This window comes from Cibotium barometz, chromosome 8, assembly GCF_041138505.1.
Source record: "Cibotium barometz isolate CiBa-2024 chromosome 8, ASM4113850v1, whole genome shotgun sequence".
Taxonomy (NCBI): Eukaryota; Viridiplantae; Streptophyta; class Polypodiopsida; order Cyatheales; family Cibotiaceae; genus Cibotium; species Cibotium barometz.
In genome coordinates this window covers 58886194-58901691 of record NC_141053.1, presented here as the reverse complement: position 1 = coordinate 58901691, position 15498 = coordinate 58886194, and the positions used below count along the sequence as shown (strand labels likewise).

At 46.8% G+C, this 15498-nt stretch overlaps 1 protein-coding gene across 1 annotated transcript in view; it reads left to right on the top strand.

The window, feature by feature from the left end:
* The window catches only part of LOC147636482 (S-adenosyl-L-methionine-dependent methyltransferases superfamily protein), a 76758-nt gene that overhangs the window by 36422 nt on the left and 24838 nt on the right, over positions 1–15498 (top strand). The window contains exon 2 of the mRNA XM_086801937.1: positions 13224–13312. Coding sequence (XP_086658063.1) covers positions 13224–13312 — 89 coding nt within the window. The remainder of the gene's footprint in view (positions 1–13223; positions 13313–15498) is intronic.

The window sequence follows — 15498 nt, the reverse complement described above, 5'->3', positions numbered from 1 at the left end:
ACTTTAAAGAGATGAGAGAGAGATAGATGAGAACTGCACACCAGATTGGGTCCCAAATTACCCACTGAAGGGCCCCCTATCCCGATAACGAGATAGTATTTGCTTTATTTCTTTAGAGAGAATGACTGTGGACTGTAGATAAGCCAAACGCAAGATCTCGGAGGATCGGAGAGTGGCTGATCTGTACATTGCTGTAGAAACACCTCGATGACGTGATCTCGAGCCTATGCACTCTTCCCAAGGGCATGAGGAAGGGCTGCACACCTGAGGCTGAGAGAAGAAGAAGGTGGACTGTTCTACACTATGTTAGAATGCTGAAAACACTTATGAATGCTGTGTTACCTTCACCAGATGACTGCTGCATGCATGGATGATGCACAGAAGGCTGGTTACTGATGCAAACTGCAGATTCAGGGCTGGAAACTGCTGTAGACTGTTGATTCAGGGCTGGAAACTGCTGTGGACAGAAACGCAGACCTACAGAGATGCTGTTGGACTGAAATGCATGAGAAAACTGAGGCTGCAGACTGCTGCTGTACGGCTGGACAGAAACGCAGAGAAGCTGCTGTACAACTGGACAAAAACGCAGGTCCGCTGGGCTGATTGCTGGCGTTGAACTGTGGCTTGACTGTATGCTGAATCAAGGCTGATTTGGTGCTGAAGCAGGGCTGCTTTGATGCTGAAGATAGGCGCCTAGGGCTGACTGAAGCAAGGGGTTCTCAAGGGGCTGGAGAAGCAAGCTTATAAGCTCCAAGGGTTGGATGAGTCTAGGGCTGAAGGCAAGGATGCTCCTAGGGCTGAGGAGGAGAGCTCTTAGCACAATGAAGACTGAATGAATAACTAAGCTCTATGCAAGCCTATTTATACTAACTGGAGGTTGGTCATTTAATAAAGTTTATATTTATAAATGCCCAATAATGCAAATAATGCTAAATAAATACTAATAAATATGGAAAAAATACCAGATAAATCCTAGTAAATTCCCTAAGGCTTCTAGGATGTTCTGAATGATGCACATGCATATGTATGCATATTATGCAAGATGCAGAGTGCTTTCTGATGCAAACCCTAAGGCTTCTACTGACTCTACATGCATGAATGATTCTCTCCAAGTGGGTTAAGGGACTTAACTGACTGACTGACCCGCTAAGGCTGAGGAATGACCTACGTAGCTCGTGCCTGACTTATCCTGGACTGAGGATGTACAATGGGGTCACGGCGTACGACAATTATCATGCTATTGGGTTCTAAAACTGTACAAGTGTTGCACTTCTGATGATGAGCCATCTTGTCACCATGCACTGAGTGCAGAGTGCATGTGACAACTTTAAGAGACATAACTAAGATTGAGTACAAAAACTAAAGACAATTAGAGAGCGGAAAGCTAGGTGTTGTTTGCATTGAGACGCAAGGCCTTGTTAAATAGGACATGAAGAAGTACAAATGAAGAGGCACATCCTTGACGAAAGGGTGTGACTCTTGAATGAATAGTTATGTCCTTTGGACGTAGAGATGTGTCTTTTGATCAATAGATGTGTTCTTTTTGAAGAGATGTGTCCTTTGATGATGACCCATGTGATAGGATGTGATCCTTCACTCATAGTCGCAGGGGATGGAGAGGACGGCAGCTTGGAACGCCGGGACGGCGATTCGGGACGGACGGGCGTCCCCCACGACACGTTTCTCACAAGGGATGGCGACGGGGACGGTGCAGGGACGGGGGACGCCGGTCAAGGACGGCACTGTGCGGGGACGACAGAGAGCCGTTGCTCGCCGTTTTTTGCCATTGCGCCTGCCGTTTTTTGGCCGTTGCGCTTTCCGTTTCAAGCCGTTTATGGCTGTTGGCTCTTTGAGGCTTGGCCCTCTCTCTCTCTCTTGCCCTTGAGGCTTTCCTCTCTCTCTCTCTCTCTTGCCTATCTATATAAGAACAAGCCTCTACAAGGCTACAAGCACACACAAGTTCACAACTCTCAAGGCTCAAGCTTCAAGCTTCTTCTCTCTTCCAACTTCCAAGTTCCAAGCCTCTAGGCTCTCACACAAGGCCCGCGGGCCGCCGCCCTACTATCTAGATTCTATGCATGAAGCTCGGCTACAAGGAAGAGCACCCTCACCCCTTCACCAAAGCATGGAGAGCCGGGAAAGACTCAACACGCAAGCGAGCCCTCATCCTACAGTTTGCAGGAGAGACGGAGAGGGTCACCTTCATGAGGAAGAGGGTCATACTACGGGGGCTCCTATTTTCTTGGATGATGATCTCACGAGGATGCAGCTTGAGCATAGGAGAACTTGCATGCCACGAGTCTTACACGCGAGGAGAGAAGGCAAGAAGGCCTTCTATTGAGATGGTGGGGTCATCATTGATGGCCGGCCCATGGATTAGCGGTTTGGGGCCTATGGGACACAGACCAGGCCACTGACAGAGATACACATGGTAGTATGGAACTGTAATGGTTCACTATGGGTGCAGCTTGGACGACTGGAGCATGTTATGGTGGGGAGAGACATCATACTTCTGACAGAGACACATCAGAGCCCAGAGAGAGGGCTACCTCGAGTAGAGGGATTCCAGTGGGAGTTAGCATACAGGAGGACCACACACCAGGGTACCTCCAGAGGGTCGGGGGGAGTAGCAGTTCTATTCAGACGGGAGCTACAGGGGAGACTGAGAGTGGTAGCACAGGATCCAGAGGCCAGATACATGTGGATCAGCTTACAACTGTCACAGGACAGGGTTATATACATAGCTCTATGTTACTTTTATCCATCAGGATCCTCCTATGTCATTATAGAGGACATGCCACAGGAGGAGGAGACAGGAGCCTCGCCATACACTTGTCTGTCAGAGGAGATTATGCATTATTCTACACTAGGGAAAGTATTTCTTACGGGCGACTTCAATGCCCACACATAGAGCAGACAGTGTGAGGTGTATGACAATGATGACATGGAGATCCTCCACCCTGTGGATCCAGAGGAGATAGGGGCTAGTCGGGCATCAGAGGACACTGGACCAGACAGAGGACATTATGGGGACCACTTACTAGAGTTGGGAGCCGGGCATCGTCTCGTTATTTATAACGGGATGCTACAGTGGCCGGGATCAGGAGGGCTGACATGCTTCCCTTATGGGGGTCATACACGGACCGAAGGCACGGTGGTAGACTACATTATGGGGTCTTTGGAGGCATCACAGCTTGTCACCTCATTCTCCATTCCACCTCGTCCTATTGGGGCAGATCATACATACTTGGCATTTTCACTAGCCGGATCACCAGTATCACCAGCCCCCCACATACCGACACCACACACTACCATCTACTTCACACATGACATGGCAGACATATACACTGGTAGAGTAGAGGATGGGCTCCTACTCATGGATCCCCTGGCACCTATGGATACCATTACAGCCCAGCTGGCATCACTCCTACACATGGCTGCATTACAGAGCTTCCCACACCGTGTACACTCAGGAGAGCCTGCGAGACCTGGGACTATGCCCCAGAACAGATGGTATGATGACGAGTGCAGAGCCCTATACTCACGGCTCCGCATACAGAGAGCCTTGGGAGCCATCACAGAGCAGGAGTCGAGGAGAGAGATGAGGAGACTTACTCACCGCAAAAGACGGGCCTTCGCAGAGATACAGGAGCTAGAGATCTTTCATTTCTTCATGAGTAGAGATAGCCCTGTCTCATGGCGGCACTTCAGAGAGCCCCGGACACCGACACCTATTGCAGACCCACAGACATGGCACACATATGCAGAGGGCCTATACCACGCCCAACAGGAGCCACCTATACCTCAGCCACAGGAGCCTCGACCTACCACAACTAGCTTCTTTACCCACTCGATGGTACAGGAAGCTATCCGCCGCCTACAGCATGGACGGGCCGCCGACCATATGGGCCTGTAGGGTGAGCATCTCATATATGCAGTAGATTCTTTAGCTCCTTTTCTTGCACACCTGTTGAACAGGGCATTAGCAGAGGGTTTGCCTGCGGAGTGGACGATGCACACCATTGTGCCGATTCACAAAACAGGGGATATGCTCGATCTGAGCAACTACAGGACGGTTATGGTTGGCCACGTGCTGGTCAAACTCTATGGTGCAGTGCTGGAGCAAGAGCTTAGCTTATATGCTGAGCGAGCTGGTTTACGCTCATCAGGGCAGGCAGGCTTTAGGAGAGCTTTCTCTACCACTGACCATGTATTCACTTTGAGATGTATGATTGATCAGGCCAGAGTAAGGAAGAGAAAGCTCTATTGCTGCTTTGTGGATTTCCGCAAGGCATTTGACACAGTACCACGAGAGAGGCTCTTTCAGCGCCTGCAGTCTCTTGGCATACCAGCAGATATGACATGGGGCATCTATGCATTATATGAGCAGGTTTTTGGGCGAGTCAGATGTCCAGGAGGTATGTCCAAGACTATTGCTAGCACCATTGGTGTGAAGCAAGGATGCCCACTTTCCCCCACGCTATTTGGGTTATACATTGATGAGGTGGCTGACTTCATTACACGGGGAGGCGGAGATGGAGTTGATTTAGCAGGTACCTCAGTACATATTATGCTCTATGCTGATGATATTGTATTAGTGTCTGAGTCTCCAGGTGGTCTACAGCAGCATCTACATGCACTCGATGATTTCTGCACACAGAGGGGTCTTACTGTGAACCTTGGGAAAACCAAGGTTATGGTCTTTCATACATCAAGACAGGGCAGGAGTCAGCTGACATTCACTCTCGCAGGACGCCACGTGGAGGTGGTGACATCATACGTGTACCTAGGGGTTACCTTCTCTGCAGCAGCCACACGCTTCACCACGGGTTCAGCAGCCAGAGCTAGATTGACACGGGGATATGCAGCATTGGCTATGCTAGAGAGACAGTGCCACTAGGCGCATTTTTAGGAGCCCCGGATGAAGGGGTGGCTATTTGACACATTAGTCACACCGGCATTGATGTATGGAGCAGCGGTATGGGCGCTGGGCCTTGCTACCCATTGGTGGACACAGATAGAGAGACCACAGGCCCTCATGATGGCACGCATGATACGCAGCAAACCGTCAGTACCTCATGACATTATCCGAGCAGAGTTTGCTGCGCCTCCTATGATGGTAGAGGCCATATTTCACACTATATGCCTGCTAGATAGATTCAGAGAGATGCCACAGGACAGATTGTCATACAGAGCTTTTGAGGCATCTAGACAGCTGGCTGAGGCAGGAGACAGAGGATCATGGTATGCACAGGTCACACATTGGTTCTCTACAGCATGGCCTAGACATGGATCATCTACCACCATTCCAGTATGACAGGGATGCACCACGTATCTGTCTCTCTCATAGTGAGAGGAACAGAGTATTGAGACAGGATCTATGGCAGCTCTATACACGAGAGACATGGATATCGCCTACACAGCCTCTTCCACTGAAGATGCTATACTACAGAGATCACTTCATGAGTATCACTGATGATGGATTTATAGAGAGGCCTAGATACATGGAGGGCTTTTTACCACACGGCTCCCGAGTGGCTATTGGTCAGCTTAGAGTTTCATCACACCGATTGGAGTATAGCAGCACGGATCCCCCGAGAGGAGAGGGTATGCAGATTGTGCAGAGAGGAGGTGGAGAGTGAGGAGCATTATGTATGCAGATGCAGAGCATATACAGCCATGAGAGAGAGATATCCCATTTTATTCAGAGAACCACATTCCCTACGCCAGATCTTTGAGGCAGCAGACCAGCGCATACTGGGGAGATTCATTCTAGACATACAGCGCCACAGAGAGACATTATTACAGGCTCAAACAGCTCCAGAGGGGGGGCGACAGACACAGATTACTACATTTTTTCAGAGATCCATCCCCCTCCCAGCCCCTACACGGCAGGGAATTACTCTCTAGAGAGCAGAGACACTTAGAGCCCGCAGGAGACAGAGGACACCTGGCTTTCAGACACCACGCCTATACCAGAGAGAGATGACAGAGATCAGAGCTCAGTTTCACAGAGAGGGTGCGGAGCGACTGGCTCGCTTCAGAGCACACCCAGGCATGTTCTTCAGGGAGCTGTGGACACTCCCTTCATTGATGTATACCATTTTATACCCCCAGTATGGTACAGGATGGAGCTAGCTAGGTTGCATATCATGATTGTATACTCCATGCATATAGCTTTGCATTCTCCTAGTAGTAGAGCTCCATTCCCTTCACCACTCATTGTACTTATTGCACACCCAGATTCAGCTTTTTAGTTCAGTACTTTTTCATTTTGTTGGGATGACAGAGGATACCCCATACAGGTACTCCGATTTGTCTCATAGGCCAAGTTCGGTCTTTTGGAAGAGTCAAGACGTTAATAAAATCTTTCTTTCTTTCTTTTTTTCTCTCTCTCTCACCTCTCCCAGTCTTGACTCTTCCAACTTCCAAGCCTCTAGGCTCTCTCTCTCTCTCTCTCTCTCATTCCTCAAGGCTCAAGAGTCAAGCCATCTTCAACCATGGCATCCGCCTCACGTGCCGGGGCTTCTCGTAGAAGGACAACGGGATGGACATGGTGGGAGGAAGTTAACTACACCACATCCGTTCATGGAGGCGGTTCTCGGCCATGGGTATGCAAGCTTTGCCCGTACCGGCGAATGGATGGCGCCGACAAAGTGCGAGGCCACCTCTTGCATGAGAGTGGGCATGAGGTGAGGTTTTGCACGAATGTCACGCCCGAGAAGAGACGGGAACTTCTTGACAAGCTTAGCATCTACGAAGCGGTCAAAGCGACAAGAAGGACACCACGAGTGGCTGTGGATCCCGCGACGATGGGGAGAGGAACTCAAGCCTCTACAATGGAGTCATGTGGTGGATCGGGATCATGCACACCATCACCTTCACCATCAAGTCGGAATGTTACTCCATCCACGACGCCGGCACGCTCCATCTGCACGGCCTCTCAATCATTATGTGGCCCACGGCGACAATCTACACTTGGGGAGAATTGGAACCCCAAGTTGGAGGAGGAGGTGGATATGGCGGTGGCCCGCTTCTTCTTCCACGACCACATTGCCTCTCAAGCGGCTAGGTAAGTGCAATCGATCATTGCCAATTCATCATTCATGTTTTCATCATCCTAGTCCCCTTCTCATTAGTAAATTACTTTCTTGAATAGGTCGGAATACTTCAAGGTCATGGTTGAGAAGATTGGGGAGTATGGCTCAACCTATACGTCCCCCTTATCCGAGAGCTTGCGCACTACATTGCTCGAGAAGGAGAAGCGCATTGTAGAGCAAGCGGCCGACAACACAAAGCGGCAATGGGAGAGGAACGGAGTCTCCCTCATTGTGGATGGATGGAGTGACACCGGCAAGAGGAGTATTCACGGCATGGTTGCATATTCTCGCGGAGAGATGTACTTCATCTCATCTCATGATGCATCCGGCACTGGGAAGAGCGCGGATGTGCTTGCGGCGGAGTGGGCTACCACCATGGAGATCGTTGGCCCCGAGCATGTAGTGGGCTTTGTTGCGGATGGGGAGCCTTCCAATAGGGCGGCGGGGGAGCTATTCTCCAAGGTATGTATGGACATGTTACGGTGTCCTTTTGTATGGCTCATTGCCTAAACAACCTCCTCAAGGACATCGGGGCATTACCATGGATCAACCCGCTCATTGAGGAGGCCAACACCATGATCTCCTTTGTCCTCAACCACCAAAGACTTCGGCATGAGTTCAACAAGAGGTCCTGTCTCTCTCTCCTCAAATATTCCGACACCCGGTTTGCCTACAACTTTCTCATGTTGGGCCGGTTGAAGGATTGTAGCGGTGCTTTGAGGGGGCTTTTCCTTAGCGACAAGTTTGTCGCCATGCAAGAGTCCTATACAAACACTGGCCAAGAGTGCAGGCTACAGGCGGATGACGCATCTTGGTGGGAGCGTGTGAAGACCACAGATGCTATGGTGAGGCCCATAGTCCACCTATTGAGGATTGTAGACGCTATGCAACCATGCATAGGCAAGGTCTACGAGGCCATGGATCGCATGATAGAGAAGTTGAAAGACTTCGTGCCTGACGAAGACAGATACGAGGAGATCCATGCCTTGTGTCCTCCTACCATAGAAGGCCGATTCCTTCACCGAGTGGGAGATGAGTCAACAAGAAGAGCAACAAGAGGATGAGGTGCAGGAGCAGCATGCCAGTGAGGATGAGACTGAGGATGAGCTTGATGCTTCTTTGGCACAAGCTACCCATGACCATGAGGTAGCACTTCATGAGTCAACAAGAAGAGCAACAAGAGGATGAGGTGCAGGAGCAGCATGCCAGTGAGGATGAGACTGAGGATGAGCTTGATGCTTCTTTGGCACAAGCTACCCATGACCATGAGGCGAGCACTTCACGTGGATGATCATTCATGGATCATGATTCATGGGCCTTACTACTTAGCTCTAGCCTCTAGCCTCTAGTCTTCAGCACTTTTTTGTCATTGACTCATTTGAGTCCGTCCATGTATTCTGCCTCCTTAAGGCTTAGTCCTAACTCCTGACTCTTGAGTCATGACTCATTTTGTATCTACTTAATTATTAATATGACTCAAAAGCTTACCATTTTAGTGTAAATTTGTGCTCATTTTGATGTACTTCCAAAGTAGAATAAGTGTAGAGTAGAAAAATAAAAAAAAAGTATTTTTTGAGTGCTGTTCCCTCCCCCATCCCCGTTCCCTACTTATGGCCGTCCCCCGTCCTGTCCCCGTCCCCCGTCCCCGTCCCCGTCCCCCGTCACCGTCCCCCGTCCCTTGCGACTATGCCTTCACTGGTGTCCCCTCAATGATTAAGAGTAATTAGGAGTAATTTAAGAGTAATTAAGAGAGATTAAATAACAATCGTGACACACATGATCTACCAAGGCATGATAGCTGCGAAGAAGTTGCAGCAAATGAGATTGGGACTTAGTCAAAGAGCCACCAAAGTCCTACAAGCTATAAAGACCACCTTCCTGGATACCTGTGGCAACAATCTGCAAGGTGCTGGTATCGATGATCTCAAGAAAGGAATTGTCAAAGTAGACACCATATCCTTTCTCCGCAATCCGAAAAACTGAGAGGAGATTGCTGTTGAACTTGGGAACATGAAGCACAACCTGAATGGTAGGCGGCTGGCTCGGGGACGAGTTAAGACGCGCATTACCAACCGAAGAGGCCTCTATGTTGGAAGCATCACGAATGGACACTGTTGAAGAAAAGGGACGAATGTCATGAAGAATGGTCCCATCAAGAGTCATGTGAGTAGTACACACACTATCAACCACCCAATCCATAAGACATGAGATGGAAGGAACATGAGAGTCAGAGGGAAGCTCCTCAATACTGATGAAGACAGTCTCTTTGGTGGAAGAGGATTTTTGAGTTTGGTTGGTGGATGAAGAGGTTTAATTGGGGGTGTCTTAGCAAAACCATCTTCTCTCTTCTTCTTCCGACAATCAGGTTGAATGTGACCTTTGAGACCACAATAATGATAAGTAAGCTCCTTATGAGCGGGATTGTTGGCAGGTTTGTGGTCACCTTTGTTGCTCATGGAAACCTTGGACTGCCATTTGCTTTTACCCTTAGCCTGAAGAAGGGTCTTGGAAGTACCTTGGCTGGTCTTCTTTCTCATGGTCCTATCCTAAAGCATGCCAACAATGGTATGTAGATCAGGAATAGAAGGAAGAAGTGATATAGTATCACAAAAAACAGAGAAAGTCTTGGGCAATTTTGCGAGGAGCTGATTGACTATGTCCTTGTTAGTAGCTTTGCTCCCCAAAGAGACCCTGCTTCTGAATGGTTATGAAATGAATTCCGTAACAGAATCCATGAGTATTGGCAATCTTCAGGTTGGAGAGATGATTCTCCAAGGCTACCTTCTGAGTAGAGTTCTCACGGTGATACCTTCTTTGGATGGTATCCTACAATTCTTCTGCAATTTCCTCATCATTGTTATCAAATTAATGAGCAATAGAGGGTTTATGTCGAAGAAGATAAAAGGCATGAGTCCTTGCATCTTTGTCAGCCTAGGCATCAATCTCAGCTTGAGGAGAAGTAGCATCGGGAGAGGCATCAGTACCCAAAGCAATACCCCATAGCCGATGATACTGAAGGAGAGTCTTCATTTGTATTGTCCAATCAAGATAATTGGTTCCATCCACCATCTGCTGAGAAGTCTTCTTGTCGATTAGTAGAAGCACAGGAGCTCTGGAGTCTGATACCATGTGAGAATAATGCGGAAGCAATATAGAATAGGAAAGACATAGTAATCAGCCAAGAATGATCCAACACTTGAGTCTTGAGAAAATGATTAATGAATTATATGGCAAACATGCCTAGTTCTTATATGCATTACAAAAGATCAGGTCGGTCTCTAGAGATGGAGGACAAATGTCCATGACTGATAAAAATGCCTAAAATAGCCTAAAATATGTGGGATAAAATACCCAATTACATTAGATATATAACTATAGAAAAGAGGGAATAAAACGGGATAAAAAGGAGATTAAATGTTGGAGATGAACGTTGTCCAACAAAAAGTGTCCTAGTTGGTCCTATTGGAGTCCTCCCATCATTGCCATGACATAGATGTCTACATTGAACGTGGTGAATATGGCACTGAATCCTTCAATCCTTTATATGGGATGCTTCTATTTGCCCCTCAACTGTCTATCTGTAGTCTCTTTTTAGGTCTTGTTGGCTAACCTAGGGTTGTTGGTCAGCCAACTCGAAATGGCCATCTCGCCAATTGGATCCACACTTCAAAATTCTTGCGAATGTTTCACTAGCTCTTCAATTTCTCACCCTCTTCCAATTTAAAAATCTCAATGTCATACTTCAGCCTCAATTGCACCTAATTTCACACCTAATTATTACTTTCCTACTTTATAAATTTCAATTTCTTACTTCCAATTTCAATCACATCTAATTTCAGACCCAATTGTTGAAATATGTTACGTTTTCTTTTTTCCTTTTCAAAATCTGATTTGATAAGTGTCACTTCAAAATCTGTGTGTGTTCTTTCCATAGAGACGAACTGAAAGGCAATGAAACTAAACGAGTTGAAGCGACGGAACAAACAAAACGTTTGACAATATGTTGTAGAGGTGGAGAGTCTTGGAAGAGCGGAGACTTCCAGCACTTCCCCAAAAGCAATTTTAAAGAAGGCAAGCAATACAGCTTAGGCAAGCCTCAAAATTTGAGGGAAATAGTTGCATTGGTCCTCCACCATTGGGTTTAAAATTGAAAAGAAGAATCTTTCTAGATTCCAGTGGAAGGGAGCTGCTATCAAAAACTTTGGTGGCACCCTTGTCCAAGCAAGCGTGCATTTGAGAAGTGTTCAGTCACATCAGAAGGGAAGGCCACCAACAACCAACGTTTCACTTGGCTTCTTTATGGTTGAGAACCATAAAACAACCAATGAGAGTTGTGGCGATTTCATCCTCCATCTTGGCCGAGAGTAGCTTGTAATAGTTGTGATGCATTGGTCCTCCACCACTGGGTTTAAAAATGAAAAGAAGAATCTTTCTGGATTCCAGTGGAAGGGAGCTGCTATCAAAAAATTTGGTGGCAACTCTTGGGGAGTCAAAGTCTACGTGAAAATACCCTTGTCCATCTTGGCCGAGAGTAGCTTGTAATAGTTGTGATGCATTGGTCCTTCACCACTGGGTTTAAAAATGAAAAGAAGAATCTTTCTGGATTCCAGTGGAAGGGAGCTGCTATCAAAAAATTTGGTGGCAACTCTTGGGGAGTCAAAGTCTACGTGAAAATACCCTTGTCCAAGCAAGCGTGCATTTGAGAAGTGTTCAGTCACATCAGAAGGGAAGGCCACCAACAACCAATATTTCACTTGGCTTCTTTACGGGTGAGAACCATAAAACAACCAATGAGAGTTGTGGCGATTTCATCCTCCATCTTGGCCGAGAGTAGCTTGTAATAGTTCTCATGGTTGGAGCCCAACTTAAATCTTGCTGTAAACTTTCCGTAACTTGTAAGAGTGGCCTGTGAAGAGTTTGGAGAGAGAAGGCTGCAAAGGGAGAGAGAGTGGGCTGCAATGACAGAGAAAGAAAGAAAGTGTGCAAAGAAGGTGTAGGATTCCCTTCTCATGTATGGATTCCGTTGACAGATAGGCTGTAAAGGTTTAAGACTGGATTTTTGGCAAGATTCTGAATGGGCCGGATAACCCACAACATTTAGTTTTCTTTCTTTTTTTCAAGTGGACAGGTTTGTGGCATATTTGGTTAACTAGGAATGCCTTCATATTTGATGCAAAAGTGGGTGTTACAGCTCACAAAGGTCGTATAAAAGGGCTACTATTGTGGCAAGTCTCTTCCTTGCGGTCAGCGCATTTGGTGGACAATGACACAGTTATATATTGGATGAAGCTACACCTGTGGTTCATAGTAAATAGTGGGGGAAAGCTAGTACATCACATGGCGGCCATGTGGTCATTTGTAAAGTAATTTTTGGTAATATATCTTCTATTACGAAAAAAAGAAAGAAAGAAAGTTGTATTAAATGTCGTCAAAAGACCCAGTGGGTCTATGAGAGCAAGGATGGTTAGAGAGAGAGGAGACACATAGATAAACGAAGAGGATAACGAGGAGACAGGCGATAGGGAAACGAAGAGGGAGAAAGAGGGCTATGAAGACAGAGAAGGAAGTAGAGAGCTGTGAAGACAGGGACTAAGGATTGTGAAGAGAGAGAATAAGGGTTATGAAGAGAGGCTGAGGGAGCAGTGCAGAGAGAGAAAGAAGGTAACGAAGTGCGAGAAGAAGACAGAGAAACAAAGAGATAAAGAGGGCTATGATGAGAGAGAAGGAAGTAGAGAAACAACCAAAGAGAGGGGAGGAAAAGAACTGTGAAAAGGGGGACTAAGGGTTGCGAAGACAGAACGAGGTTTATGATTGAAGAGAGTGAAAGAGGCTGGGTACATGTTACAGGGAGCTCTTTACATAAAAAAACATATACTAGGATACATTCAGATGATTAACATCAGTAAGAACCTTTTTTGGTGTGTGGTCAGCACACTTTGGTGAAGGTTATGTTCTAGAACAATTGAATAAGGTGAGAATATCTGTAAACTGAAAGATGTGAAGGTGAATGATCTCTTTGTGGTAGCTCGAGTAATGCTTTTTGTGTTAGCAATATGTACTTCTAGACATGGTGTGGTCAGTGGTCTCTGTTGGCAATTTCTGACTGTAAATGTGGTGCTGCAGAAACAACGTATTGTGCCTGAGAATGAATGGGATGAATTTCTTGCAATCCTGCGCAAGCCTTTGCCTGCAGTGTTTCGAGTAAATGCCAGGTATGGAGATGAGACTGACTGCCGACCTTGAACAAGACTTGCGTTTTTTGAAAGAAACCTGTTGTTTTTTTAAATTGGTGTTTCAAGACCTCGTGAACATTATGGGCTGCCAGCATGCCTAGCAGAGCTTCTGGATTTACCTTTTTCTGGCCCTTATGACTTCTTTTTTGTGTCGAAGCAGCAGCAGTGCTTCGGAATTGTGTTTATGTTTTGTGTCAGTGCTCTAGGCTTTGATGCAGTCATTATACCACCCAATGGAATCAGTAGTAGTCAGTCAGACCTTGGTGCAGTTCCCAACCAAGGGAAGGATATTAGATTTCTCGTTGTGACAAAAGTGGCATTTACCCTTCTTCTTCTCAGAAGCTTCACCCTTGGCTGAAGCATCACCCTATGAAGATGACTTCTTGGAGTCAACCTTTCCTTTGTCTTTCATTGCGAAAGCTTGTTCACCACCATGAGTACGGTTTGCCCTTGTTTGCTTTTCTTGCAAAAGCAAGCCCACAAGCTCATCAAAAGTGGCTAGATCCCTACCACCTCTCATTGAGAGATTAAGAGATGTATGAAATCCAAGTGGCAAAGAATTGTAACAAGGCGCTTGTTTGGAATAACTTCATCAATGTTCAATGGTTGTTCCCTCAAATCTTTGACCTTGGTAAGATGCTCTGTCATATAATCCCCGTCATGCATCTCAAGAATATCAAGCTGCCTCTTGAGATATGCAACTTGTGCCTCGTTCCTTGTTTGATACATGTTATCTAGTGTGTCCCATGCTTGTTTTGCCGATCTACATGATCGTATACATGTTATGATAGATCTCATGATAGACAATGCTATCAAGGACTTCGCTATGTATCATTGGAATCCCATCTCCTTCGTTTCTGCGTAGGAGGGCCCGCAACCTGTACATGAACACTGCAACCCTTTGTGTAGCATTTCTAGGAGGTGTAGTTGGCTGGCGTGTTGGTGGGGGGTGTGTCTCTTCACCAGACACTATATCCCACAGCCCTTTGGCTACCAACACATTTCGAATTATAAAACTCCATAACGAGTAGTTGGTTCCATCCAACTTGTCCTCATGGGTGAGCATCCCAAATACATCCTGTGCCTGAGCCATCGTTGCTCAGCAGTACGGGCAAGGAGAAGTCCAAGGAAACGGCCAATTCGTCTGTTGCAACAATATCTACAACACCGGCACCATCTATTCCCCCTCTCGCTCCCACCAGTACTAGAGCTGCTCTTCACTTGACCTGGGAGGATCCGAGCGGTCCTCGACCGTCATGATACGGTGATGTGCCGAGGACATCCGGTGTCCATGCTCTTTGATGAAGGAGCCTTAGAGGACATCATTAGAGATGCTATGGTTGAGCGGTTGAAGTTGCCTATGACGGTGGACACCAATAGCGTAGTTCTAGCCACTGCCATGAGAAGAACGCGGAAGAAATCGAACCAAATTTGGATTGCGGAGACCTTGGAGGATTCCCTATTGGCTTTTGGGGAGTTTTTTTGAATGTCACACATTCAAGGTGGCACCTTTGGATCAGGTGGATATTATTCTAGGCCACCCATGGTTGTTGTATCATGCGGGCATGGTCTAGCACAAGGTGAATAGGTTGACTTTATAGGATACCACATCCTAGTGTAAAACGCATGTCTTGTATCCCACATCGGATGGGTCATCCCGAAATAACAGAGCTCAAGCAACAACTTGAGGAAACGTCGGCTAAAGGCTTGGTTCGTCTTAGCTCCTCACCATTAGGAGCTCTGGTCCTCTTGATCAAGAAGAAGGATAGGAGTATGCGTCTGTGTGTGGACTACCGGCAGGTTCACTGTCAAAAAACAAGCTTGCTGCCCATAATTTACGACTTCACCCTCGAAAGATGTTGTTTTTCATGGTCGAAATTTCTTTTTTGGGGCGTGTCATCTTTGAGGATCAAATCTCAATGGATCAGGAGAAGACTGAGGCCATTGTTGTGTGGCCAATACTAGAAAAAATATACAGATTTCTTGGCCTTACATTCTTCTATCTGTGTTTTGTGGAGCATTTTGCTTAGGAGACTAATCCTCTTATAGATGCTACAAAGGAGGATCGGGTATTTTGTTGGACTCTGATCGAGCAGGCTTGTTTTGAGAAGCTCAAAGTTATTATGTCATCTGCTCGCGTTCTCTGAGTACTAGATTTGGATGAG